This window comes from Lepus europaeus, chromosome 7 (assembly GCF_033115175.1).
Source record: "Lepus europaeus isolate LE1 chromosome 7, mLepTim1.pri, whole genome shotgun sequence".
NCBI lineage: Eukaryota > Metazoa > Chordata > Mammalia > Lagomorpha > Leporidae > Lepus > Lepus europaeus.
The window spans coordinates 109,654,005-109,677,509 of NC_084833.1; the positions used below are offsets into that span (position 1 = coordinate 109,654,005).

General features: G+C 50.9%; 1 protein-coding gene across 1 annotated transcript in view; it reads left to right on the forward strand.

Annotated features, from left to right (window-relative positions):
• SORL1 (sortilin related receptor 1) overlaps positions 1-23,505 on the forward strand; it is a 175,305-nt gene that overhangs the window by 96,222 nt on the left and 55,578 nt on the right. The window contains exons 19-25 of the mRNA XM_062197223.1: positions 1,439-1,530; positions 2,733-2,979; positions 4,002-4,140; positions 9,793-9,966; positions 12,088-12,201; positions 16,649-16,771; positions 19,271-19,390. Of these exons, the coding sequence (XP_062053207.1) occupies positions 1,439-1,530; positions 2,733-2,979; positions 4,002-4,140; positions 9,793-9,966; positions 12,088-12,201; positions 16,649-16,771; positions 19,271-19,390 (1,009 nt within the window). The remainder of the gene's footprint in view (positions 1-1,438; positions 1,531-2,732; positions 2,980-4,001; positions 4,141-9,792; positions 9,967-12,087; positions 12,202-16,648; positions 16,772-19,270; positions 19,391-23,505) is intronic.

Sequence of the window (23,505 nt, forward strand, 5' to 3'; positions counted from 1 at the left end):
CGTACCACCAGGGCTCGCTGAGTATGTGATCCGTGCCAGGTCTGTCCTCACGTTCTGATGCTGCAAGACGCGCCAGCTCCTGGTCAGAGTGCGGACCTCAGCCGAGGAAGTAGAAAACTTCGGAAATAAAGAATGGGGCTCAGCGCTACAGAGAACATGGAGCAGACTGTTATGGCCATGTGCTTGGGGAGTGGGCAGCGCTAGGAAACGTGGGCGGGGAAGCCTCCTGAGGAGGTGGCCCCTGAGCTGAGCCTGACCCAGGGAGGATAAGCACAGCCTCTGCTGGCGGGGACGTTGCACAGCTGCCTGAGATGCACGGTGCCTGGCACCCACTAAACACTGCCTTAGGGGTCTTGCTATTGCTAGTCTCTCCTTTCTTTTTAAAGTTTTTATTCATTTTCTTTATTTGAAAAGCAGAGAGAGAGAGAGGTTGATTTTCCAACTGCTGGTTCCTTCCCTATATGATCACAAAGGCTGGCTAGGGCTGGGTTGAAGCCAGGGGCCCAGAACCATATCTGAGCTTTCCCTCCATGGCAAGGATCCAAGCACTTGAGTCATCATCTGCTGCTTCCCGGGGTGCATATTAGCAGGAAGCTGGATTGGAAGCGGAGGCAGGACTTTAACCTAGGCACTGCGATATGGGATGCAGGCATCCACAACGATGTCTTAATTGCTGCACCAAACACCTGCCCCTCTCCTTGCTTGTAACTGCTTGAGGCCAGGGCTTTGCTAGGCGCTAGAAAAGGTGCACAGGAGGCCTGAGGCCTGTGGGGTGACCACTGTAAAACCCAAGTACGGCTTGTGCCAAGTGCTCTAAGATGTCTGTGAGCAGAGCTGCTGCTGCGCTTTGATCCAGTGGCTCAGAAAGCTAGGAAAGGATGTGGGCCTATGGGGAGTTGGGAAGGAAAGTTACCATTGATTTGATTGGGCAGTGGCTAGGGCAGGTCTGGCATGGGATATGGCAGGAGCTGTGGGGAGAGAACGTGTGTCAGGCTTGGAGAATCACGAGATGGCCCCCAAGTTGAAGCAGGGGAGAGAGAGTAGGGACTCTGCAGTGCAAGGCTGGGGCATGGAGACTTTGTTTTGTGGCCAGTGTGGAGTCCTTGGTGGCTGTGAGCATGGAGTGACATGGGCTGGATAAGTAAGTTCATGCGGACTGAGCACTTACCGGCCTTGGTGCAGTTCCGATTGCACCTCGGACTGGGGCTCCCGTCTCTCCTGTGCTTTGTGGTAAGGTGGGGAAATTGTCACCTGAGCCAGAGAAGGGAAGAGCCCTCCCAGACTGGAAGCAGGGACAGTTTCTGGCTGCGTCTGGCCAGGGATCGGACAGGTGCAGAGGGAGTTTGTCCACAGGCAGGCTGTGTGCAGGAGCCTTTGGCCGTGCCGGTCTCCTGGGAGCTCGGATCCGTCTTACCCTTTTGGCTTCTCTCTGTGCCAGGTGGCCAATCCAGATGGTGACTTCCGACTCACCATTGTCAATTCCTCGGTGCTGGATCGGCCCCGGGCCCTGGTCCTTGTGCCCCAAGAAGGGTAAGTGTGCCCACCCTCAGAGGGAACCAATCTGTGACTGACACTGCAACAAAGGATTCTCACCAGATAGGAACTGAAGCATGGAAACCTTGTTTCTCCTGAGGTGTGGTCGGAATAATCCGCTAACTGAGAGTTTTTGAAGTCCTTGCTTAGTCATCGCAGTCTGGTGACGCCATTCATTTTTGTTAACAAACCGCGGAAGCCCTTTGGCATCCCTGTGTGTTGCATCTGTAGGATGGTTCCGTAGAAAAGGTGCTGCCTGAAGAGCATCTCCGGAGACACAGAGAGCCACCTGGGTATTGGAAGGCCTCGTTATCTTGAGCTTCTGTGCAGTGCAAACATCGCAACGGCTCCATCTTTCCCAGCCACCCCTTCTCCGTCTTACTCACAATTAGGACCTAGTCACAATTCAGTGACTGAGGGAAGCGTAGCGAAGAGGGAGATTCTGGACTAGCTTTCCTGGCCTGGCCCCTCTCATAGCAGTTCTGACTGAGCATCAGCGCTGCTTTTGAACTCTGAAATTACCACGTATACCTGATTGAAGGATTAGAACAGGAGTTTTTGAAAATGTTTCCTCCGTTTTCCTTCCTCATGTTTCATGCTTAATGCTTCCTGGAGGGAATCATTTCCATAGTTTCCTGTGTGTCATTCAGAATTGTTTTTACCCATTTTGAGGGGACATCAAAGTTCATGGAAAGTAGAATTAAATGGCGTTTGTTTTGGTGCAAATAATTTTGAAGTCCATGCATAGTTTTTCCAAAATACGCATTTTCCGTGAACTCTTTGAAGACCCCAGTAGGAGCATTATCCTTAAAACACACACGTGACTGTCGGCATCATAGTGTGTTTACAGTCTGTACTTTTACAAAAACACGTCCATGTTTGTCTCATGTGAGCACCAGGAGATTCCATAACAAAATCACTTTCTCTACCGAGGAGCGTGGAAATGAATACACACATGTACATTTCTTTGCACATTATCGTTGCATAATTAGATTTTGTCCATCCATAGATGAATTCCAGTCGTGGAATTTCTAGGTCAGGGGATTAAGTTGTTTCAGGCCTTACAGCTACAGATTATAATAATCATGCTGTGCTAACTGGTCTGATTGCTCGGGAGGGCTCTCTTCCCCGGGGGTTGGTATTTGAGCCCCCACGTCTCTAGCTTTGATGGGACGTATGTTAATCCCTGTCTTGACCAGGATCATGTTTTGGACCGACTGGGGAGACCTGAAGCCTGGGATCTATCGGAGCAACATGGACGGATCTGCTGCCCATCGTCTCGTGTCAGAGGATGTGAAGTGGCCCAATGGCATTTCCGTGGACGATCAGTGGATCTACTGGACGGATGCCTACCTGGACTGCATTGAGCGCATCACGTTCAGCGGCCAGCAGCGCTCCGTCATCCTGGACAAACTCCCGCACCCCTACGCCATTGCTGTCTTTAAGGTGAGTCCGTGTCCCTCCCCACCTGGCCGTCTGCCAGGCAGGTGAAGAGTATGCTGGCCTCCAGAGCCCACTACCCCTGGGTTTTTACAGAGATGCTGCCTAGCTTCCAGAAAATTAGCTACTTTCTGAATTTGAGGTCATATACTCAGCCCATGTGGAGGGGTGCCAAGGGTTCAGGTTCCCACCACTGTTCACGGCTCAAAAGGTTAAGGTTATTTCCCATGAATGTTCTGGGTTCACCCTTCAATGTTGGCAGCCTCGTTCTTAAACAGTATCTTCAGGGGCCAGCGCCGTGGCTTACTAGGTTAATCCTCCACCTGCAGCACCAGCATCCCATATGGCACCAGGTTCTAGTCCCGTTTGCTCCTCTTCTAGTCCAGCTCTCTGCTGTGGCCTGGGAAGGCACTGGAGGATGGCCCAAGTGCTTGGGCCCCTGCACCTGCATGGGAGACCAGGGGGAAACACCTGGCTACTGTCTTTGGATCGGCGCAGCGCCGGCCATAGTAGCCATTTGGGGAGTGAACCAACGGAAGGAAGACCTTTCTCTCTGTCTCTCTCTCTCACTGTCTATAACTCTACCTGTCAAATAAAAACAACGACAATAAACAAACAAGAAAACGGTATCTTCATCTCCTGTGAGGTGCGATTCACTCATTTCTTTGTGTCCTGATGGCTTAACTTGAACTCTGTGCCATCTGCATTGCCTTTCAGTTCTAACAAAACAGATCCGTTTGGCAAAATGCACCTCCCCCATATTGGAAAGCAGGTGGTGAACTGGGGGGCCGGGCTTGTGGTCAGGCTCCAGTGCTTATCAGATAGCATAGTTAGGGGTGGTTCCTTCCATGTGGACACTTGGTGAGGTTTGGAGAAAGCCACCGCCTCTTGGATTTAAGAGGGACCTTGATCAGGCCGGCCATGGAGCTGCTAAATGAAAATTGTCTCCTGCTTGGGGGAACTCTCATTCTTACAGACGGTGCAGATGCAGAACTAAAGAGCTGGGCTAATGGAGGTCTTCTTTCTAGAATGAGATTTACTGGGATGACTGGTCACAGCTCAGCATATTCCGAGCTTCTAAGTACAGCGGGTCCCAGATGGAGATTCTGGCCAGCCAGCTCACGGGGCTGATGGACATGAAGATCTTCTACAAGGGGAAGAACACGGGTAAGGCGGAGCCCCTCCTCGGTCTCTGCAGAGTTGATCCCGGGGAATGGGCTGCGTGTGGGCAGTCTCCGTTTGCAGCAGGCCCTGGCAGCCTGCGTCTGTGTTGTCGCGACAACATGCACATTATTTAATTTCTTCCTAATGACATCTTAATTTCTTTTCTAATGATACACAAACAGCTGGAAAACAGCATGTTTTTGCCTGCCGAGAGTGTTGGTGCTTGGTGGGTAATTACAGCCTCCTCCTGCCCTTGGCCCCTTGCTGATGGGTGCTGTGGCTGCTCTTGCAGCTGGGAGAACCCCAGCCTGTGCCTCATGCCTGCTTGGCATCCTCGCTGTGCGTGGTGCTTGGACGGTCGGTGCTGCCTCGCAGGGCTCCTTTCTTGTCCCCAGGTTGCCCGGATGACCCATGGTTCTTTTATCTTACCTCCCTCTGTTGCAATGCTGTGTGTCTTTGTGTGTTGCTTTAATTAACCCCATGAAGGAGGAGGTTGCCTTTTATTCCCCCTCAGCTTTACCAGCAGCTAACACTCAGTAAATACTCAATTCATGTGCTTGTTCAGAGGAAGAGAGGATAAGGCAAGGGAGGACTTGCCGTGGGTGTGGACAGTCGCTGTCTTAAAGTTCTGCTGCGTATGGCTTCAAGAACTCCAGGTCAGGACTTTGAGCTGCAGGCCCTGGAGGCTGGGACTGTCCATCAGAAAGCCACCTTCCTTCCTGGACTGCCCTTATGCTGCGCTCCCAGCCGGGCCGTGAACTCGGGAGGGCAGCGATCCGGGTATTCCCAAGAAGAACCGTTCCTGTAAGAGTCGCCCTCTGTATCTCAGCAGGATTAACTGGCAGCCTGGGAGGCCGACACTCCTTTGCTGATGAACTGCTAGGCTTCTGTTTTGAACTAGAATGTTGATGTTCTTTCTTGGTTCTTGGCCGAACGTGTGCCAAGAGAAAACAAGGGAAATAATCCAGTTTCAGATAACACTGTGATCCTTTTGGGACCCATAATGGTGAGTCTGTGGACCCACAGATGTGAGTCTGTGTTCTTGTCCATTGCCCTAGCGCCCGGTGAGGTAGGGCTGACTTGTTAGGAAGCATGGTTTGCAGATTAGGGGAGGAAATCCTGGGGATTAGTTAGCTTTCCCACAGTGCTCTCACTAGTAGAGGATCTGGGCTGTTGTTCCAGTTGTGCCACTATGTGGTGAAGTCCAAGTTCTCTCTTAGAGGAGATGCCTGCTTTAAAACAGGGAGAGATGGAGGAAGCGCACTTCGCGGCTCCAGGGTCTGAAATCTGGTTCTGTTTGCAGGAAGTGACGCATCCTTGCTGATCTGCCTTGCTAGGGTGCAGAGTGGATTTGCAGCATTTCTCTAAGTTATCACCAGTCCAGAAGAATGGGTACTTGTAAGGAAGTGTGTGCTGTGCGCATGGCAGCTCCTAAAACACTGTGACCAGGGAAGCTGGTGCTCCCCGGGCTCTGTGCTCCTGGTCTTGGCCTGCTGCTCCTGCAGCAGTGCCAGCACAGCTGATGGGCATCACACCTAGGCCCCTGGAGCTGGACAGGAGGGACTGCGTGCTCTGAGCACGCGCAGGTGTGGTGTCCTTGTGCCAGACGACAGGGCTGCGATTCTCCAGCTTAGCTGGGATTTCTCCTCCACGCCTCAAAGATCCCTTGCGATTAAACCAGCCAGAGGAGTTGTGGGTTGAGGTGGGGTCTGTGTAGAGGAAAGGCTGTCTCATAGGTGACATGTGTGCTGGCAGGTGCAACAGACTTGTGGCTGTGCAGGATCAGCTGTGGCCACCCCTTTGGTCCAGTTGTTGCCTTTACTCCTTTTGGTTGTGAACAGGGTACTTCCAGGAGACAACCTGCCACAGATACAGGGCCAGAGAGGAAAGTGTATAATCCCAGACAGGCCAGTTTGGCATTGGGGTGTCAGCTCCGCCTGTGTGCACTGTGAGACTCTTGGCCTTGAACTTATCTACTTTAACCTGGCTTCCTTTTTAGAACACTGAGAGGGTGTTGCAAATTCATATTGTGTATTGGCAACCCCTGGTGTCAGCTATTTTTTTCTGCTCCTAACACATACAGGAGTTTATATTTTCCAAGTACAAAATAATGATGATGATAATGTCTACCTTTATGAAAGGGTTATTCTGATGTAAGCACCACTAATATACTTCATGGGCTTGGGTGACCTCCATCTTCCCCAATCCATGTATACTATGAATACTCCTATTTTTATAGATGAGAGTGTGAAAGGTTCAGTAACTTGTCTACATCACACATTTATTAAAAAAGATTTCTTTATTTATTTGATAGTCGGAGTTGCACAGAGGAGAGGCAGAGAGATAGAAAGAGTTCTTTCATCCATTGGTTCACTCCCCAGATGGCTGCAATGGCTGGAGCTGCGCCCAATCTGAAGCCAGGGAACAGGAGCTTCTTCCAGGTCTCCCACATGGGTTCAGGGGCTCAAGGACTTGGGCCATCTTCTACTGCTTTCCCAGGCCTTAGCAGAGAGCTGGAGCGGAAGTGGAGCAGCCAGGATTTGAACTAGTGCCCATATGGGATGTCGGCACTGCAAGCACTGGCTTTACCTGCTACTCCACAGCTCTGGCCCCTACATCACTTGTTCAGTGAGTGCTAAGGATTTGAACCATAGCTGAGTTGGTTTGAAAGTTTGAACCTCTAACACCTTTAGGCTGCCTTTCTTTCATCTCTTGTTGTACTAATAGTGCCTTGGTCATATGACAGCTTTTGATTGATGCTGCTTTGTGATAAAAAAATTTTGTTCATTTGTAACAGTTATCAGTTTGTGGTGTTTGGTTATAAGTGAATCAATCAATCTCTCTCTCTCTCTCTCAATTTATTTTCATCTGCTTGAAAGGCAGTGCAACAGCAAGAGAGACAGAGGAAAAACATCCTCCACCCACTGGTTGAATTTCAATCAGAGCTAAGCCAAATTGAAGCCAGAAGCCTCGGACTCCATGTGAGTCTCCCAGATGGGTGGCAGGGCCCAAGCACTTGGGCCGTCTTCTGCCGTCTCCCAGGGGCAACAGCAGGAAGCTGGGTCAGAAGCTGAGTAGCCAGGACTTGAACCAGCGCTCCAGTGTGGAATGCAGTCTTTCCGAGAGGCAGTGTAACTTGCTGTGCTACAACACCACGTGGCTGATTTTTAAGCAGTGCTGTGGGATTTATTCTTCGGGAAGTGTGTTTTTTCTTCAGCGAGGTTGCTTTGCACAGTGATTGATATCTTCAGTCAGTGGTGTTTTGGAGCTCTTGAAATTCTCCTGCGGAGCCTGCAGTAAGCGTGTGCTTTATGATCAAGCACAGTGAGGGCAGACGTCATTTGGGGTGGATTTGATTTTGACAGCTGCTGTGTGTATAGATCCTTCAGTGATACACTAGCAAGTTTGGCTCCCAGTGTGCTTCTGGAGGAATTTTCCAGAGAGGAAATCTGAGAGTGTTCAGACTTCCGAGAGAAGGGAGACCCCATGGGGCTGTTTGGTCTTCCCAGGGAGGACTCTCACATGTCCATTCTTCACGGTGGGGATGACCTGGTTCATGTTGCTCACGTTCCCTGGCAAGGCAGATGGCATGTCGGTGGCTCCTGTAGGAACTCTGCTGAGTTTTCCTTCCATCTTCTTCCAGGTTCTCTCTGAGGTCACCCTCCTGTTTTCCATATTGTGTCTTTCTACCAACCAGGACACTCCGGCCCTCCCCGCCTGTTGCCCTCAGTGGCTCGGTTGGCTTGGTCTGTGCTTGGCTCCTGGATGGCACTTCTCTCAGTTTCTGCCTCTCTGCCTGGATCACCCTCCTGAAATAGGACACCCCGTTTTGGATGCTGTGCCCTTAGCTCTTGCTTGTTTTGGTAGGAACACTTGTGCTGTGTGTGACAGTGTTATTCATGGTACTTTAGACACAATCTCTATGAAAATATCATCCTGTAATTGAGCATATTTAAATAACCTCCTTTTCTGTTATTGCTCCATTTCTTGGAACATCCAGTGATACATTGTCCTTGGAAAACAAGAAACATGTTCCACACCTCTCCGAAAGGGCTGTCATTCATGGCAGCTCCTTGTCGGCTCTGCTTCCCCTCTTCATAGCCAGTGCCTTGTGTATTTGAGCCAAAGGAGCAGTCTGTACCCAGTAGATTGATCAGGGTGAACCGATGCCTGGAACTCCTGCTCAGGCCAAGGTTGTTTCACTGATGTGATTCAGCTGTTGAGTTCTTTGTGGGCACTTTTTCCATGTTCATTGTGTGAGTGTGTCTTTTTGGGTGTGCATCTTTTATCTGTTTGGCAGTGGCTCGTACTCCCTTTTTTAAAATTATCAAAATGACTGTTGCTGTCACATTGTATCTTCGTGTTTTGTTGTAAGACCACTTAAAAGCTGAGGAGGCACCAACTCCTCCACTGCTACAGAGCACACATGTTAACCCCCTGTCAATGCTGGTTTTCATCAGTGGACCCAACTTTCAAACAAGCTGGCCAGCGTAGACATGGCTTAGCTGAGAGCTTGGCTTCATGGAAGCCAATGACTTTGGAAAGAAGTTTCTGTCCATGAGATGGCACAGCTGAGGTTGAGCAGCTGAGTTTCATCAAAGTTCTTTTTGGTTATTTTCCCCATTTTCATGATTAGTAGCCACAAGCAAAAGAATATAACATATTTTACCATTTTTATGGCTCTTGTGTTACTCTAGAGTTGTTCTGAGTTGCCTTTTGGTTGTTATGAAATAGCACATGCATCCTCTCCCTCCCGTCCCTGGGAAGATGTAGGGGCTGGAAAAACACCTTGCCACCTGTGCCCGTGAGGCTCTCAGAAGCACAGTGGTGAGTTTATGACTGCCGCCATTAAGAAAAAATGGGAAGTATGAGTGGGACTGATGGACATGACCCAGCCCTTACGTAGGGTTATAGCAGCTGATGAGCCGTATGGTTGGCCCCACAGTTAGTTCCTCGGCTGTGCTCTGCCACAGAGGAGTTGAGAAGGGGGCACCTGGAGTTTTGTCCCAGCCGCAGCATTACAAGCGTGCATTCTGATTAAGGGCTTTTGAGTCTGAAGGAACAGGAACCCACTCGGGCTGGCCCACGTGAAGAGAGCTGCTGAGAGAATGAGGAGTAGTGAGGAGGTCAAGGTCAGGATGGGCTTCTGGGTGAGACTTATGTCAACTGGAGCTCGGAGTGGCCCAGCCTGCCTTCCCCGCGCCCGGTGCCGGCCTCTCCTCTCTCTGCAGACGGACCTTGTCTGTGTGCTCAGAATTTGTTTCTCTGTAGCTTTGAGTTGCACAGGTTCTGGCTCACCGTGTACTACCTTTGACACCCATGCTCTGTAACCCTTCTCCTGGCTCCTGCTCTCTCACCCTCCAGGAACCAAGGCCCACATTCCAGAAGGCACCTCTGTGGCCCAGTTTCTCCTCAGGGCAGTCCCAGGGAGGCAAGTCTGGGAGGCGAGTCACTGGTTAAACCATGGCTGTGTGTGTTCAGCTCCTGGCTCTGAGCCGAGGCTGTGGGCACAGGCAGGATGCCAGGGTGTGCCATGTGATCTTTGTGAGCTTCTCAGAAAGAGACACATTTGCTGAGGTCTGCACCTGGGGTGCCTCCCTTATGGCTCCTACTCGTCCAGATGCTGTGGAATTAACCTGCATGTCTTCTCTCCAGGAAGCAATGCATGTGTGCCTAGGCCGTGCAACCTGCTGTGCCTGCCCAGAGCCAACAACAGCAAAAGCTGCAGGTGTCCAGATGGCGTGGCCAGCAGTGTCCTCCCTTCCGGGGACCTGATGTGTGACTGCCCTAAGGGCTATGAGCTGAAGAACAACACGTGTGTCAAAGAAGGTGCGTCCCTTTTCCCTCTGCCTTTGGCTCTCACAGTGTTCCATGTTCCCTAACCTGGTTGAGTTCACTGGGCAGAGTCCAAGATAAAAACCAAACCCCCTTGATAGTTGAGGGCTGCAGCCCTTCATTCAGAACAGGACTGAGCTGTGCATATCAAGTGAAAACAGTGCCTTTTGGTTTAATGCCAGGTGACACAGGTTTTCTTCGGGTTCACCTGTCGTCTTCTCCTATCCTGCCCCTCCCAACTGTGTTCTCCACATTCTGCTTCCAAGTGGGACTCGCCTGACTTTGGAAACGAGTTTGACTCCTTCAGACTTGACTTACTATCCATTCACATCCGCCAGCCCTAAATGTCCCAGACTCGCAGACCCATGCTTACAAGAGGTTTTGAGCCGTGACTTCCAAGCTGTGAGCAGGTGGCTCCTGCAGTCTCATCCCCCTCCCTATTTGAGTTGGAGTACGTAGATCTTGGATGCTGGCTGTTGAAAACCTGTTTTGTTTGTCCTTTGTCTCCAGTTTTTCCCCTCATCCCCTCCCAGTCCCAGCCTCCTGCTTGCGCCAGTGAGGTGAGCCCCTGGAAGGGGAGCTTGCCAGGAACTACCTCCACCCAGGGCCAGAACCCTTGCTTTTCTTTCTTCCCAAGGCCATATTTGCTTTGTAATCCTAGCCTGGCTTCTCACAGCAGACTCCGAGTCCGGGACGGGGCAGTGCACAATAGAAGCCCTGTAGTCTATCTTTCTTAAGAAACACAAGTGGAAAGCGATGAGCCTTCCTTTCTGAGACACGGAGTGCTTTCTTTCAGGCCCTGGATATCATCTTGAAGCTGTTTGGGAAGCAGTGGCGTCAACAGTGAATTCCAAGAGGAGGGGAAAGGCTTCTCGTACTCTGTCAGAATCCTTTATCCAAAGCAGAAGCCAGTCATGTGTCCTTGACCCAGTTTGCTAAGCAGTGCATTTTGTTTCGGTATAAATACTTGCTTTGAAGAAGTCATAAGGCAGAAAAGAGTCTCATAATAAAATCTTTTAAAAAAAGATTTATGTATCTGAAAGGCAGAGTTACAGAGAGAGAGAGAGAGAGAGAGAGAGAGAGATCTTTCATCTGCTGACTCACTCCCCAAATTGCCACAATGGCTGGAGCTTGGCCAGACCGAAGCCAGGAGCCTGGAACTCCATCCAGGTCTCCCACATGGGTGGCAGGAGCCCAAGTACTTGGGCCATCATTTGTTGCCTTCGCAGTCAGTCACTTAAGCAGGGAGTTGGCTCAGAAGTGGAGCAGCTGGGACTCCAACCGGGATTAATACAGAGTGCCAGCAATACAGGCAGCAGCTTAACCTGCTGCGCCACAGTGCTGGCCCGCCTTAATAAAATCCTTGTTACCCACTCGATTGAATACTTATGGCTATATAAAACTGTACATGGTTGTCACTTAGTGTCCTAGGAGATTAGGGATTTGTTCCAAGCACCTGTCCCCACCAGTGGACATTAAAAGCTGTGGATGCTCAAGTCCCTTACATTACATGACATGGTATTTGAGCGTAAGCCATACCCATCCTCCTCTGTTTCAGATCATCTCTAGGTTTCTTACCATACCTGTTGCAGTACAAGTAGTAGTCATGCTATGTTGTCTAGGAAACATAGACCACACAGTCTATGTGTGTACAGTAGAAGTGCAGTTTTTGTTTTCCCTGCAGTGTCTGATGTGTAGTTATTGAGTCCATGGATGTGAAATCCACAGATGCAGAGAACTGACTGTTGATAGGGCATTGCCATAGATATATTGAATGTCTATGTTTTAGTACTGTGGGGTTCGCTTGGAGCCCCCCATGTTAGTGCATTTTATAATGTGGATGCACTCTGTTCGCTACCCAGTAGACCCAACAGCTGTCCTCATCATAGGTTCTCATTGCTGTAACCACCTCGTGAGTCCTCGGTCCAGCCTGTCCCAGGAGAGGAAGGGGGAGGCTGCTGGGGCCCCCTCCTCCCCTGTGTGCAGGCGCGCCTGGCAGCCCCGCCTCGGATGTCTCATTTGAGGAAGGGACACGGAGACTGTGAGGAGCGCATGCTGTGGTCCAGCCATCAGTAATTCTGGCTTTGTTTCCTCCCCCGCCCGTCGCGTGGGCAGAAGACACCTGTCTGCGCAACCAGTACCGCTGCAGCAACGGAAACTGCATCAACAGCATCTGGTGGTGCGATTTCGACAACGACTGCGGAGACATGAGCGACGAGAAGAACTGCCGTGAGTTGGCTGCCTCGGCCCAGTTAGCAGCACGCCTCGCACTGGCCGTGACCCAGGAGCCCGCAGCCCGGCTCTGGCCTCCATCGTTGGTGTTGCGTATCTGAGTTGATGTGGCTTGGATAGCGGAGAAGGCACACCACACTTCTTTATGTTAGACTGGATATTATCATTGTTTTCCACAAACCACATGAGCTAGATGACTGCTTGTTCCCAGGGGTTTCTAAATACTCATTCTGTGGCTGAAACTAAGCTGATTTGCCAGCCCAGACTCTGGTCTTGGCTTTCTCACTGTGGGAGAGCAGCTGACTTGGGACGAGTGACCAGGTGACATTCTTGGAGTTGTAAACTCAGAGATGGGAAACGGGTGTTATTTTGTGTGCTGCTCCCGTTGGTTGATGTCCTGTGCCTGGCAGGCTCAAGAGAGGGAGTTCTGATTGATGAGCAAGGCATAGTTTAACCTGGAAAGTGGAGCTCTAGGTAGGGATGGACTGTATGGATTCTAAGTAGACTAACTAGAACTTCTAAATTGAAAAGCATGTGACTTTGTTTAGGAAGCTTTTTTTAAAAAGTAACCACAGATCTTAGCTATCTTAGTTTTCCTAGAAATTTTTATTTACTAATTTTCACTTTACTTGAAAGGCAAGGAAGGAGTAAGAGAGGGAGAGGGAGAGGGAGAGGGAGGGGGAGGGGGGAAGAAAAAGAGAATATCTTCCATTTGCTGGTTCATTTCTCAAATGCCCACAATAGCTGGTGCTGGACCAGGCCACGGCCAGGAGCTTGGAACTCAGTCCAGGTCTTCCATGTGGGTGGCAGGGACTCAAGTACTTGAGCCATCATGTTTGTCTCCCAGAGTACGCAATAACAGGGAGCTGGAATTGTTAGTGGAGCTGGGACTCAAACCCAGGCACCGTGGTATGGGATGTGGGCATCCCAAATAGCTTCTTAGCTGCCAAGTCAAATGCTTACCTGTGTCTTTACTTAATGTGTGAAGCTTTGACATCATCTTCTAAGGAGACGCTCTGCCCTTCTGACAGTCACACATTCACTCGACAAGTGTGCATTGAGCACCTGCTGTTGAGGCTGTGTGCCAGGCCTGGGCCTACACTGGTGGTCCAGGCAGGAACAGTGTTTGCATAGTCTGTAGGGCATGGGGGCGGGGGGTGGCAGAAGAGTAAATAGGCAGTTTCAGTACAGTGCAGAGTCCATAAGAGGGGGTGCTATGTGCCTCTAGGAAGCACACCCACATCAGACTCGAGGAGGCATTGATGAAGATCTCTGAAGGGTGCATAGGGCTACACGGAGTGGAAGCAGAGAACAGAGTGCATGTGGCACGGTCAGGACTTGAGTGGCTCATAGAGAACGTGGGCACAGTGGGGCATGGGAAGATTGGGTGGGCAAGTAGGCTCTGATCAGCAGGGTCCATGGGAACTTGACCAGAGCAGTTGAGGGCCAGCGTTGTGATTCAGTGGGTTAAACCACATCCTGCAATGCCAGCATCCCATAAGAGCACTAGTTCGAGTCCTGGCTGTTCTCCTTACAATCCAGCTTCCCGCTAATGTGCCAAGGAAAGCAGTGAAAGGCAGACCATGGCCTTGGGCACCTGCCTCCCACGTGGGAAACTTGGTTGATATTCCTGGCTCTTGACTTTGGCTTGGCCGAGCCCTGGCCTTTGTGGCCATTTTGGGAGTGAACCAGAGGATGGAAGATCTCTCTCTCTCTTTCTCTTTGCCTTTCACATAATATGTCTTAAAAAAAAAGAGAGAGAGAGAGAGCTACTGGGGACTGCTAAGTCATGTGGAAAGACATTGCATTGGGAAAGAGAGTGCAGCAGAATTAAGGGCAAAATGAATTGGGTGGGAGAAGGACCAGAATCGGGGAAGCCAGATACCAAGTCAGAAGGCCTCTTGTTCAGCTGTCACTTTTGGCAACCGAGAGCCTTGTTTGCAATTTGTACTGTAAGGACAGATTCATGGGCAGCCCTGGATACTCACCTGGTCCCTGGCAGAGGGACTTAGCCAGTCTCTTGCAGCCTGTGCCAGGTTCCCATGACACTTTACCCAGAAAGCAACTGTAGAAATATCCGCTCATTGTGTTCGTCTAGGCCCAACAATACCCTGCACTGCCCTTATTGGCCTATAGGACGTAGTTATGAAACCCTGGCCTGACCATTTTTCCCCTGGCTTCCATGGGTGCCTTTCATGTTTCTTGAATGGCAGGTTTGGAGAGGTCCTAGCCTCCTTTGTCTCTTCCGAAGAGAGGAAACTGATAAGCCTTCTGTGCCTACCCGAGTCTCAGGAAGTTAGGATATTTAAAGTTCTTTAAAAACATTAATGAATATCATCAACAGCATTGACTCGGACAGTGGAAAGGAGTTTATTTCATACTGAGGTCGGGAAGGAGATGCTTCTTGGAATTAACATGTTGCAAGAAAATTGCCAGACATAACTAGGCGTGGTGGAAGTAGAGAAATACAAATTAAATGACCTCATGTCCAGTAGCTAGGGATACCGGCAGCAGTGTGTTGTTTCCTTGTGCCCCTGGGCTCAGTTTCAACTAGATGGATACACTGGATTTCATGTTGGCTCTGCATTTTGAGAAAAATGAAGACATTCATCTTTTTGGAGGAACTATCTCCCCCCAAAGCCCCTGAGCCCCGGCTGACCTACAGCTTTCCCTGCAGAGTCCAAGAGCCTGCCCTGGGTGAAGTGTGGCGCTGGCTTGGCCCCTCCTCCTGGGCTGCTGTGGATGTAGCTGGGGTTGGCTTTCCCCAGACCCCAAGGGTTGCTGTCTGCTCTGTATCAGTTCCACGTGCTGGGGTCTGTGCACCTGGGATGTGGCCGAGGCTCGGGACTACAGTGAGGTGGCTGCCTCTCTGCCCTCACACCTGTCTCTCTTTTCAGAGAGGGGGAGGTGGAGGAGAGTGGTGCTTAGCAAGATGGCAATGGGCAGGGCTGCGGGCCTGGCTGGGGCCAGGCTGTGACTGACACTGCTGTGGGGGTTCAGCCAGACGCGCTGTCAGATGCCAGGCAGAGAGGAGGAGCTGAGAAGGCTGTTGTCAGTCGATTTCCGTGCCTCCGAGGCAGACTCCTGCAGCTGGGCGGTTGTCAGGCCCTGGGGTTTCTACATGAATCCCCTGCAGCCTTGTCATTGTGCGTTCATCCCCTGCCTCCCCCGGGAGCTCAATTACAGAGAAGAAATGGAGCCTCCAATAAGAGCTGCCGGCTGCCGACCAGCCAGGTTGCCCGCTGGTGTTTGTTCCGTCCCACCCTCTGTGCCAGGAGTCAGGGCTGCCATGCTCCACCTCCCACCAGCCCCCCAGCCACTCGCGGGAGCTGCCTGCCTTCGCCACACCTCCCCCGATGCTCTGTCCTGGGTCCAAGGGAGACCATGCGTAGCCCAGGAAATTTCATTTGGGGAGAGGGAGAAAATCGAATTCCGTCCTCATTCTGACTCCAAGTGACATGAGCCGTGATGAGGAGGGGAAGTGACATCTGTTTGGAGCCCGTTATATTTTTCACCATATTTAACAGGCTCTGTTGCTGAGCTTGTTTTATTATTTAACTTCATAACAATGCTACCAGGTATGAATTCTTTTTATTTTATGGTAGAGGGAATGGAAACACAAAAAGTTTCGTTTATTTATTTATTTATTTATTTGAAAGGCAGAGCCCGAAAGAGAGAGGAAGAAATTTTCCATTGGCTAGTTTAATCCCCACATAGCCACAATAGCCAGGGCTACTCCAGACCTGAATCAAGAGTCAGGAACTCCATCTGGGCCCAAGCACCCGGGGCATCCTCCACTGCCTTCCTAGGCGCAGTAGCAGAGAACTGGATTGAAGCAGGGCCGCTGGGACTCGAACCAGCACTCTGAGGTGGGATGCCCATGTCGAAGGTGACAGCGTAACCCACTGTGCCACAACCCCAGCCCCCCAAATCTAATGTGTTTGACTGCAGTCCCAAGTGTCTGCCCACATCAGCTTACCCTGAGATTGCCGTTAAGGAGGCTGAGACTCAGGGAGGGTAAAACCAGTTGCCCCAGGAAGAGGGAGAACCGGTGTCAGAAAGCCAGTCTGTGTTCCCGCTATGGAGTCCTCCCCCTGCCCTGCCATTCTCATCCAGACAGTGTGGTGCCGGCTGCTTGGGTGGATGTGGGCTTCCCTGATGGCAGCTTTGTGGATAAGGGCATTTGGAAGATCAGAGCCTAGCCCTCCATTCTCCCTCTCAGCCAGACAGCCCTTGCTCGCCTCTCCCAGCCCTGTGCTGACCTGGAGATGCCCCATCCCCCTTGGCTGTAACTTTCAGCTTCTCACGCAGTTTATTTCTTCCAGAAGCCTAGCTTTCATTTCCATGCCATCCGTGGAATCTGCTCCCTTCTGCTTGCTAATTGGCTTTCCGATGGGGCATTTGTGTCGGAGGGGATTAATTAATTCGTGCTTTCCCATTCTAGCTACCACCATCTGCGACCTGGACACCCAGTTCCGTTGCCAGGAGTCTGGGACGTGCATCCCGCTCTCCTACAAATGTGACCTCGAGGATGACTGTGGGGACAACAGTGATGAAAGGCACTGTGGTAAGCGGAAGCCATGGGCAGAGGCTGCGTTGTGGAGATGGGGGTCACCACGCATGCTCACTGGGCTGTAAGAGCGGGTTGGCTGGGCTGGAGATGGAGGCTTTCTGATGCCTCTTGGGGATTTGTGATAGGCCAGCTGAGCTGCCACCTCCGTGCACACGGTGGGATTGACTCACTTCCCTCTCCATGCCATTCCAAGAGCACCTGCCTGCTGTTTCTTCAGGATTCTTTTCCACCGGAAACATTTGCTCTAGAGCTAATGGTCAGAAAACGTGGAGCCTGGGCTCTGCTCCCCTGCTGCATCTATGCTTTGGTTAGCCTGTGTGTTGCCTTTGTTTCCTAATCTGTGAAATGGGGAAATGGGCCCTGCGTCCCCTTGCAGAGGTGCTGCTGTAAGCGTGAACTATGAGTAAGGAAGTCAGATTTCTGAATGAATGCCCAGCTGTACAGACTCGACCCACCCCCTGTGAGCAAGTGTGACATTAGCTGCCTAAGGATATGGACCTGTACCTTTATGAGCCGTTATTTTTTTTAACCATTCTAATTGAATAAGCTGTTAGAATTTAGCAGGTGGTATAGGCGCTGGCTAGCATTTGTCTTCCTAATGGGAATTTTTACATTGAGAAAAGTAATGTGTTGTGATTACGGGAACTGGTAGGGCTTCTCCTGGCCAGAGCCTCACCAGTGTCCACATTAAGTGGCGCAGGTCCGGACAGGTCAGGGAGCTCGTTCAGGGTGGCACAGTTAGCTTGAGTTGGAATGAGGAACTGGAACCCTTGCCTCCCTCTTCTAATTCCGTGCCCCTTCTCTTGCATAATGCCACCCTGTCAGTTTCATGAAGACCTCTCTTAGTCTGTCGGCTCTGGCCCCTAACTGAGGGTTGTAGGTCATCCAGGGAGACAGTTGGCAATACGCATAGTGCACTACGTTGCAGGAGCCGCAGGCATGAAAGGGAAGTGAGAATGGTGGCCAGACACTGACCCAGACATGGTAATGAGTGGGGTGGCCCTGCTGAGACCTCCCTCCCTGTCTGGGGGGCAAGTCCAATGCCAGCCAGGGTGATTTGACTCATAGGCACTGAAATAAGGGGGGCAGGTGCTGCACACAAATCATTTTGGTACGAGGAAACTCAGGGAGCAGATGCATGGCCACCTTCCCACGGAGGATACCCCTGCCCTGGCTCATGCAGAGCGGTTTTATAATTCCATAATAAATCTTTGGGATTCACAACTTCTTTTTTTCCCCCATTCCCCCTGGTTTCACCCCTTGGAAAGCTGAGGTGTACTTCTGGCTTCACTCTAGTTGGAAGGAAACCCCACATGGCTTCTTATTTCCAGCTCGCTCACTGGGCTCACGTTTGGCCATTCAGCAATATCAGTCTCCCCAGATTCTCCGTTCATGGCCGGCTTCAGCTAATTCATCCTGAATCCCCTCCAAGATGCCAGTCAGTCCCTGCTGGGACAGGTCCTTTTCCTGCCTCTGCAGGCTTTCTCCTCGTGAGTCTCCCACTCTCCAGCTTTACCACCAACGTGTCTTCTCGGTAGAGTGCCCAGGATAGGGACGCCGGGTCCCAGCTGTGGCTATTTCGGTGTCCAGCAGCTCTAGAGAGTTCCATGTGAAGGCTGCATGTCTTGTTCTGTTTAGTAGTTCAGTCTGGATCATTTATATACAACAGAGCTGTGTTGCTGGCCGTTCTGGAGACTGGGCAGGCCAGCATCAGGGTGCCGGTGGCTTTGGTGTCTCGTGAGGGCCCGTTCCCCTTGGCAGGGCCTTCTCTGCGTTCTCCCACGCCTGAAGGAGAGAGCAGCTTCCTGACACCTTTCGGAGGTCACTCATCTCATTCTTAATCCCCTCCTAAAGTCGCCACCTCTTGGTGCCATCACGTTGGCAACTCAAGTTTGAGTGTCGGATGTCTGGGGGACACATTAGCCCCAGGACTGGGGAGAGGCGCTGCTGGGCAGCCTCCCTTCATGGCCTCGGTGAAGCTGCCCTCCCTGGGGCCTTTGTCCCGGCTCTCATCCTTCCAGAAACTGTGCATCCCCCAAGCACCCCGGGGGTTCCACGCACAAAAAGTCCCTGGCTGTTTCCTCCGTTGTAGGAGCTGCACTCGACATCTCACAGTGATCAGCACTCCCAGGCCCTCGTCTCTCCTTTCCCCAGACTACAGCTCTGTCTGCAGGAGTCCTGTGTGTGTTGAAAGGCCTGCTGGTGCTTCATCACCTTCCTGCCGTCACAGCCAAGTGACAGTGTTTGGGGAGAACGTTGGGACGGGGCAAGGGACCACCTGCTGAAAGTCTGAGGGTGCCAGGGTCTCGGTATCACACGCATTGGCAACTATCCCAGATGACCGATAGTCCTGGTTTTAAAGGTCTCTTCCTCCACCCTGTCTACAGATAATCAGTGATATGGACCCATCACGAACTCTTTAGAGCTTTGGCACCAGAGACAGGATTCTGAGCAGGGATTTGTCCTCACATCTCTCTTGTTCCTACCTTGCAGAAATGCACCAGTGCCGGAGCGACGAATACAACTGCAGCTCGGGCATGTGCATCCGCTCCTCCTGGGTGTGCGACGGGGACAACGACTGCAGGGACTGGTCCGATGAGGCCAACTGCACAGGTCAGTTCTCCCTGGACGCGGCCGGCGACACTGCTCTCTTCCTTCTAGCCCTCGCTGCCCACACCAGAGAAGTCTGCCCGGCCAGTGCTTCTCAAAGGGCTGCCCTGGGATGAGATAAGGAGCTTGTGCCCCCTTCGCTGAGAAAGGCTCAGTAAGAACAGATGAGAACTGCTAAGCAGTGTTGAGTGATGGCTTACGCTGGGGCTCAAGCTCCTCCTTTCTTCAGGACCAGTAGCCTGTAGTTTGCGGCGCAGTCCCTGATCTGGGGAACTGCTCCTAGCAGCACTAAACTACTTCATGTTGCTCAAATGGAGCCCCAGAGGGTTCCCCGAACAAGGAAAATGTAAACTGTGCTTGTGCCTGTTTTTGTAAGATTTCTTTAAACATGAGCTTGGAAACAAGTCAACCCATTGTGGATGGTTACTTGTGACCGTTATGATATTATATTTTTATGAAGGGTTGAATGGTTGTCGTGTATGTTATAGTGGGTGGCAGCGGGTAGACCAAGGAGTCGGGAAGCTTATAGAGGAATAAAGCCGAATTCTGTTTAATGATCATTGCTGTGTATCCCATAATTATACAGTATTATAGTATGTCAAAAACTGAAAAACAAAGCCAAATCCTATTACATGAGAAATACGTCTGCCCGCAGCTCTGGCTGTCTTCACTGGGTTCAGCCTGCCAGGGAGGGAGGTGGTAGCATCCAGATGTTTCATTCTAGCAGAGCAGGTCTGTTTTCAGGTCTCCATCATTCAGGCTTCGTTTTGCAGTTCATAGTTGAGTCCACGTCTCGGTCGTCTGGAGGCAGTCACTCATGTTGAGAATGATGGGAGTGATGCCTGATCCTGTGTCTCAGCCCTCGTGCCCCTGCTGTCTCCTGGCCTATCCTACACTGCTAGTGTCTGGTGGTTCACACATGCCTGCCGATTGCAGAGAGCCACGTCCAAGCAGGCAGATCTCTTCTCTGCCGGGCCTCAGTCTGAATGACTGTGTGTTGGGCTGGGGGTTCGATTTGGTTCCCAAAGGGCGGAGATGTCTTGTCTCTTGGCCTGTTGGAGTGCCCGCGTGGCCATCACACAGGTTCCCCCTGCCCAGGGAACCTCTGTGGCTCGGGTAGGCATACACAGCGGGCTCCACTCTGTTCATTTTCCTTTATGGGTGACTGTGTGGCCTTAAGGAAGTGAGTGGGCCTCCTGGAATGCCCTGTGCATCGCAGAGGACATGCTGTGCTGCTCGCACGTTCTGCCCCGGTACAGTTTGTCCAAATCCTTCCGGCACAGACGCCATTGTCTGTGCCCATGCTTCCAGAAAGGCCAAAGGAAAATGCTTCCATTGTAAGGTGGGCCTGCAGAAGCAGGGAAATCTGGGGTCGGCGAAGGAGCCACCCGCCGCCCAGGAGATGCGTGACTGCTGTTTGGAGGCTTGGGGTCTGGGTGGATGACCAGTTAGTGACTTGAAGGATGCACTGGGCGTTTCTGCCTGTTGATTGCAGCATGATTGAACCTCTTGTTGGCGCAGTGGTGTTCGCCAGGCTCGTGTGTCAGCAGCACTAAAGGAGTTCGTAGCTTCATTTCTGGGAATGGCCTTGTCACAGGTCTGGGTTTTATCTCTGGTTTTCTTCTGGCAGGGCCAGCTAGGGGAAACAGAGCAGCTTCTGCTCAGCGGCGGCCTCGCTCTGATGGCTGCCCCTTCCAGGCCTCGCAAGGATGCTTCTCCCTCTGTGTCCTTGTGCAGGGGTCAGAGGTCAGATGTGAGCTCATTTTGATGTGGGGCATGCTGCTCCGTTTCTTGATCTCTTAAATTAAGCCACCTACACCGCCAAAGAAAATAGGTCAGTGCAAGCTGGCCTCCCGTTGCCCTTACACTTCACCCTCTGTGCTGTGTGCGCGCCTTACTCTTCTCTTGTGCTTGCTTTCCAGGGCGCTGTTTCCTTTATTCCCTTCAACCCACCCCACACACTTTTGGTTTTGAATTTATGGATTGGATTTCCTTTCTTTTAGCTCTTCCCATTAGGCATTTTGTGCATATTCCTCATAACTGCCTCCTCTCTTCCATGTGCAGGGACTTTGCTGTGATTCCAATCGGCCCACAGTTCCAATACTAAAATATTAGAAAAATACTTAGTGTTTTGAAACACTAAATAGTTAGCATTTTAGTTTTACACTTCAAAAATCCTAAAATGAGCCCTTGTTTTTTAATTGCCAAACTTTTTCATAGGTCTGTAACTCTTGACTTTATAAATGTTTTATTTTTATTTGAAAGGGGGAGAGAAAGTGTGTGTGTGACACTCACTGTTTTATCTACTATTTCACCTCCCAAATGCCTGCAATAACTGGGGCTGGGCCACGCTGAAGCCAGGAGCCCAGATCACCTGGGTCTCTCTTGTGAGTGGCAGAGATCCCAGCACTTGAGCCCTCCAGGGTGTGCATTGGCAGGAAGCTGGGACACAAACCAGGCCCTCCGACATGGGATGCAGGCATCCCCAGCAGAATCTTTTTTTTTTTTTTTTTTTTTGACAGGCAGAGTGAACAGTGAGAGAGAGAGACAGAGAGAAAGGTCTTCCTTTTTGCCGTTGGTTCACCCTCCAATGGCCGCCGCGGTTGGCGCGCTGCGGCCGGCGCACTGCGCTGATCCAATGGCAGGAGCCAGGTGCTTCTCCTGGTCTCCCATGGGGTGCAGGGCCCAAGTACTTGGGCCATCCTCCACTGCACTCCCTGGCCACAGCAGAGAGCTGGCCTGGAAGAGGGGCAACCGGGACAGAATCCGGTGCCCTGACCGGGACTAGAACCTGGTGTGCCAGTGCCGCTAGGCGGAGGATTAGCCTAGTGAGCCACGGCGCTGGCAGAATCTTAATTATTGTGCCAAATTCCCGCCTCTTACTAGCAACTTTTGCTTCCTTGTCTCATGCCTCCTCTCCATGTGTGTCTTTCAGTGGAAGTGTGGGAGTGGTAAAGTCTTCCCAGGTGTTATTAGTACAAACTTATATTTAACCTTCAATCTTTTTTTTTTTAAAGATTTTTTATTTATTTATTTGACAGGTAGAGTTACAGACAGTGAGAGACAGAGACAGAGAAAAAGGTCTTCCTTCTGTTGGTTCACTCCCCAAATGGCCACGAAGGCTGGTGCTGCGCTGATCCGAAGCCAGGAGCTTCTTCCTGGTCTCCCATGCGAGTACCGGGACCCAAGCACTTGGGCCATCCTCCACTGCCCTCCCCGGCCACAGCAGAGAGCTGGACTGGAAGAAGAGCAACCAGGACTAGAACCCAGCACCCATATGGGATGCTGGTGCCGCAGGCGGAGGATTAACCTAGTGTGCCACCGCGCTGCCCCCTAACCTTCAATCTTAAACTCAGATGGGTCTGAGTTTCTAGGTTCATAGTAATTTTCCATTAGAATTTTGATAGAATTGTATCATTTCCTTCTGGTTTCATTTGTGCCGATTTGAATTCTGTTCTGTCAGATTATCTGTTCAGTTAGCAACAGGTGTTCTTTTCCCTTTAGTTGTCTTCATTTTTGTTCTTATGCAATTTCACCCATGTAGGTATGGGATTATTTTTATTTACGTTGCTTGATTTTTTTAAAAAAAATATTTATTTGAAAGGATGAATGGCAGAGAGAGAGAGAGAGAGAGAGAGAGAGAGAGAGATATCTTACATCCACTGATTCATTCTCCCAATGGCTGCAACGACCAGGTCTGGGTTAGGTCTAGTCAGGAGCCAGGAGCTCCATCCTGGACTCCCACATGGTGGCAGGGGCCCATGTACCTCCCAGGCACATCCACAAGAAGCTGTATTTGAAGCAGAGCACCTGGGACTTGAATGGACACTCTGATATGGGATGTTGGCATTGCAGGCGGTGACCTAACCTACCCTGTGCTACAATGCTGGCCTCTGTTTTCTTTTTCAAACCAAAGGGTTTATATTTTTCATCAGTCCTGGGAAATTATCGCTATTATCATTCAGCTTTCTCTGTTAGCTACTTTCTGTGTTCTGGTCTTCAGCAATTAACCATTTATTGACTACATCATTCTGTTGTTATTTATGTTTCCTGTTTTTGTATTTGCTGTTTCTTTATAACTGTGTTAGAAGCTGAGTTACTCTTCAGACTTACCTTCT